Here is a 4,978-nt window from a genome sequence, read left to right as displayed (position 1 = left end):
GTATATATATATATATATATGTATATATATATATATGTATATGTATATATGTGTGTGTGTATATGTTTGTGTGTATGTGTCTGTCCCCCCCTCCCCCAACATCGCTTGACAACCGATGCTGGTGTGCTTACGTCCCCGTTACTTAGCGGTTCAGCAAAAGAGACCGATAGAATAAGTACTAGGCTTACAAGTCCTGGGGTCGATTTGCTCGACTAAAGGCGGTGCTCCAACATGGCCACAGTCAAAATGACTGAAACAAGTAAAAGAGAAAAGAAAGAGAAAGATATGTGTGTGTATGTATGTACGTACGTACGTATGTATGTATGTATGTATGCATGTATGTATGCATGCATGCATGTATGTATGTATGTATGTATGTATGTATATATACTCTCTCAAACGTGTAGCTGTATTTCAGAGAGAAAATTGTCTTCAAAATCCCAAAATTAGTTATCGTCGCTTCTTGTGTGTTTATATTTTAAACGCACGCAGAATTGTATCTTTTAATTGTTTGCATTATTTAATTCAATGGGAGTTTTCCACTCAGTATGTTACATGTATGAGACTCTACCGTATGCAAACACATTTATCTATCCGCGTGTACATGTCTATGAATGTTATGTCCGTTTGCATCCTGCAACTTGCTGGCACAATAAATAGTAGGCGGTAAAGTAAGTACCAGACTGAAATAATTACTTATATTCTTCGTTAATATGTATAAAACGATATAGACTGCACCGGATGAAGTGTGAATGCATGTTATATAAATAAATCAAGTGTAGAGTGGAGATGCATTTATTGTCAGAAACCAGTAAAAGTAGAAAGGGAAAAATATTTCTTCTACTTTCTCTGTTTATTTTATCAATTAAATTTTATATGAGGCTACACTTTTTCAATGGTCTTTCAGAATTTCACCATTCTTGTTAATGCTTCTCAAATAAAATTTGGAAGTATTTCAATGAACGTTGATTTCAAACTGCTACTATTTTAGTCCTTTTAAGCAACATCATTCTTATAAAACATGAGATATTATGGAATGACTTACCTTTGAAATAATAAATCTGCGGTGTATATAAGTTGCATGAAATCCAGTGCTGATATGCGTAACTTGGATGGTACCAAATGACTCAGTATTCTCTTCATCTGGCCAATACTGCACACACTTTATCTGCCAAAAAAAAAAAAAAGGTGTTCAAAGGCGTTAGCGGTATTTCGCCCATCTTCGCATTCTGAGTTCAAATTTCGCTGAAGTTGAGACCTTGCCTTTCATAATTTTGGGATCGATAAAGTAACTATCAGTTGAAGAATGAAAATTTGAAATAACTATTGCGCCATGAGAAAGCTTGAAATTCTATGGTCTGACATACCCTTTTGGATAAGAATCCAATACTAGTTTCGCAGTATAACCGTAAGGCTTTCAAATTTTATAGACAAATCAATCCCGTTAAGATCTGTCGTAATGAACATTCCGATAATTCTATGTATAGGGAAATATGTATTTCTACTCTAATGGCTTGGATGCGTCTATGCATGCATGAATATACGCATGCATACACAGTCAAAGATTACAGATCCAAGCCATCAGTGGAACTGTAAAAATCTGTAAAACTTTCCAGAATTTTTTCGTTAAAGCATATCAGACCATTTCTAGATATGCAACTATATGCATGAGAATACATACATAAAACAAAAAATAAATTCTACACGTATACATACATACATGAATGCATGCATGCATACATACATACATACATACATACATACATACATACATACATACATACAGAAATACCCTGTTGATGTTGTTTTGTTTTAATTCCAATGAAAGAGTTTGGATCTAGCCTAGAAATCAGCTCTTTCTCTGTTGGCAAGAAATCTTAAAATAAAACTAAATGATGACATACATACATACATACATACATACATACATACATACATACATACATACATAAATGCATACATACATATATGCATGCATACACATTTACATATATATATAGCGAAATTTTCATAAAGAATGTTTTGCGTTATGAAGTTCTGAAGAAACACCATACCTTTCCATTCTCCATAATGTCAGTTAGCATGACTATAGTGTTACATTTTAATTGCCAAACCATCCTCCAGAAATCCAGCACCGTATTTTGTGTAGGACCTGTTCAAATAAAAGAGCAAAATGAAAACCACTAAGAAAAATTTAAAAGAACCTAAAATTTCTGCCTACACTCTATTCCCATTTAAATTGACCTGTGGTCATCTACGGGAATTGCTTCTCAAATGCCCAAACATTAGAAGTAATTGTCACTGAAAATTAGAGTGAAGTTCTGTTTTTTTTACTCTTATACCTGTTTCAGTCATTTGAGTGCGGCCATGCTGGAGCATTGCCTTTAGTCGAATAAATCGTCCCCAGGACTTATTCTTTGTGACCCTGGTATTTATTCTATCGGTCACTTTTGCCGAACCACTAACTTAGGTGGACATAAACACACCAACACCAGTAGTGCTGTGGTGGTGGTGGTGGGGGAAATCACAGACTCACGAATGTACTCCCTACACATATAGATTTGACGAGCTTCTTTCAGTTTCTGTCTGTCAAATCCACTCACAAGGCTTTGGTCGGCCGGAGGTTATAGTAGAGTTCGATAATTACATATCGAAAGGAAATGTAGGATATATAATATACGCACATTCTTTCAGTGGGCGATAAAAAAGAACAATTCAATGAAAAATTTTTAATATTTTTGGCATGAAATTTCAATTTACTTCTGAACTTTCAGCGTTCGCTTTGTGCCTGTGCTCATGTTTGTGAGTAGACGCGTGTATATGACCGAGTATGTATGCATGTGTTAATGTGTATGTGAGTGTAAGGAGGGTGAGTGAGATGTTCTCCTCCCTCCCGTCACTTGCCTCTTTATTCCTCTTCCTTTCATCACTTACTTTCTCGTTACTCTTTCTCGAGTTCCGACTCCCATCATTCTCTGTTCTACATCCACCTGCACAATAGAAAAAAGAATAAACGCTTCTCTCTTTCTTTCTTTCTTTCTTTCTTTCTTTCTTTCTTTCTTTCTTTCTTTCTTTCTTTCTTTCTTTCTTTCTTACACACACACAGACTCATCATTCATATATATATATATGTATGTATGTATAGAGAGTTAGGTGTGATGTACAGAAATTGAATATCGAGAGAGAAAAGTCGTCAGAATTTTGGAAAGAATCCTTTTATTTCTTCATTATTATTAACGCTTTCGTTCCCTTCTAGAACTTGTCGAATAAAATTTTGTGAATGCACAAACAGCTTGTTCATTTATATAAAACAGATAGATTTTTTTTGCGGTGGGGGTGGTGGTGTTTGGAAGGGAACTTTGTTTTTGTTTCTTGTGGATGAGGTTCCATGACAATGAAGATGGATAGACAGAAATTTGACAAGTTCTAGAAAGGAACGAAAACGCTAATTATAATGAAGAAATAAAAGGATATTTTTCCAAAATTCTGACGACTTGTTTTTGCAGGTTGAGGTAGAACAGAGATTGATAGGAGTCGGCATTCGAGAAAAAGTAAGGAGAAAGTTAAGTCCTGAACACACCACGCATTCGTAACCCCACCCCTACACAATCCAACCCCACCTTCCCTATACATCCCATCCATTACACCCACTACCACATACCTCACCTCTAGCCCCACTCTCATCCTAACCTACACCCCATCCTTGCTTTCCCCACTATCGCCTCCCCCACACCCCAACACCACCACACCACGCCACACCACACACCACGCCATACCAAACACCATACCGCACACCACTACCCCACACACCTCGATACCACACCACACCACACCACACCACATCACATTACACCACCATGCACACACAAGTACTGGCCATTTCCCAGCACCCACACCGTCATCCACACACCTACACATTTAACTATTTATATACATACACTCACGCACACGCACACACACATATACATAAAAATACATACACATATATATATATGTACGCACACGTGTATGTATGTATGTATGAATGTATACACAACGAAGTTTATTATAGTAGATTTACTTATATGAATGAGGGGGTTTTAAGACATGTAATAATTAGCTCATTGATAGGGCTGGTGCTTTTGTTGAGAAGAAAATAATCTGAAAATAATTTAGGGATAGATTTTCAGTGAAAATTTATGGAATATTTATTTTTCTTTACCCCTCTAACGACCACAGAAAAGCGATATATAATAAAACCTGGAAAATACAATTTCATTTACTGAAAGCCCTGAAGATGTTAGGATTCACACAAAACTTTCAATATAATTATTTTTCTTTATCAATATAATTAATAATAAATACCTTGACAAGCAATATAACGCTGGTTCTGAAACAAAGCAAAGTTAATTTAAAAGGTTATTAAACATGTCATTCATTCAATTATTAAATATCAAAGAATGAAATATAAAATCTAATTCACTATCGACCTTCCATCTATGTTAAGAATCATAGCTTCTTTTAATTTGTTGTCATAGTAAATCTTACTTTGTTAATAGCGTTGTTGCCCTAACTCATCTTCTTTGCTACATTAACATTTGACCATGGGTAGTTATAAAATTAACACAGCGATTTCAGGAAACATTCATCATTCATAATCTGCACCTAGTATCTAAACTAGTTATCTCTATATCTACGGATAACGGATTTTAAAATACTTGTATTGTGTGCATATTGAAGTGCACACATGCTGATGAGCGTTCGTTTCATTTTGAACAGAAGTGAACTTTGCTAAAAATAGTATCGTGGTTGTACTTGTTATGATTGTTATAGTTCCTTCTAAGCAGGTTTACTCTTTACTCTTTTACTCTTTTACTAGTTCCAGTCATTTGACTGTGGCCATGCTGGAGCACTGCCTTTAGTCGAGCAAATCGACCCCCAGGACTTTTTCTTTGTAAGCCTAGTACTTATTCAATCGGTCTCTTTTGCCGAACTGCTA

At 35.6% G+C, this 4,978-nt stretch overlaps 1 protein-coding gene across 1 annotated transcript in view; it reads right to left on the bottom strand.

Annotated features, from left to right (window-relative positions):
* Positions 1–4,404, bottom strand: part of LOC106876629 (receptor-type tyrosine-protein phosphatase kappa) — a 16,352-nt gene extending 11,948 nt beyond the window's left edge. The window contains exons 1-3 of the mRNA XM_052973008.1: positions 4,345–4,404; positions 2,055–2,152; positions 1,046–1,168 (exon numbers count right to left, since the gene is read on the bottom strand). Coding sequence (XP_052828968.1) covers positions 1,046–1,168; positions 2,055–2,117 — 186 coding nt within the window. The 5' untranslated portion in view covers positions 2,118–2,152; positions 4,345–4,404. The remainder of the gene's footprint in view (positions 1–1,045; positions 1,169–2,054; positions 2,153–4,344) is intronic.
* Between the last annotated feature and the right edge of the window lie 574 nt (positions 4,405–4,978).

The sequence above is a fragment of the Octopus bimaculoides genome, chromosome 14 (genome assembly GCF_001194135.2).
Source record: "Octopus bimaculoides isolate UCB-OBI-ISO-001 chromosome 14, ASM119413v2, whole genome shotgun sequence".
Classification (NCBI taxonomy): domain Eukaryota; kingdom Metazoa; phylum Mollusca; class Cephalopoda; order Octopoda; family Octopodidae; genus Octopus; species Octopus bimaculoides.
Note: the sequence above shows the minus strand (reverse complement) of the source record. Positions and strands in the feature narration are given on the sequence as shown.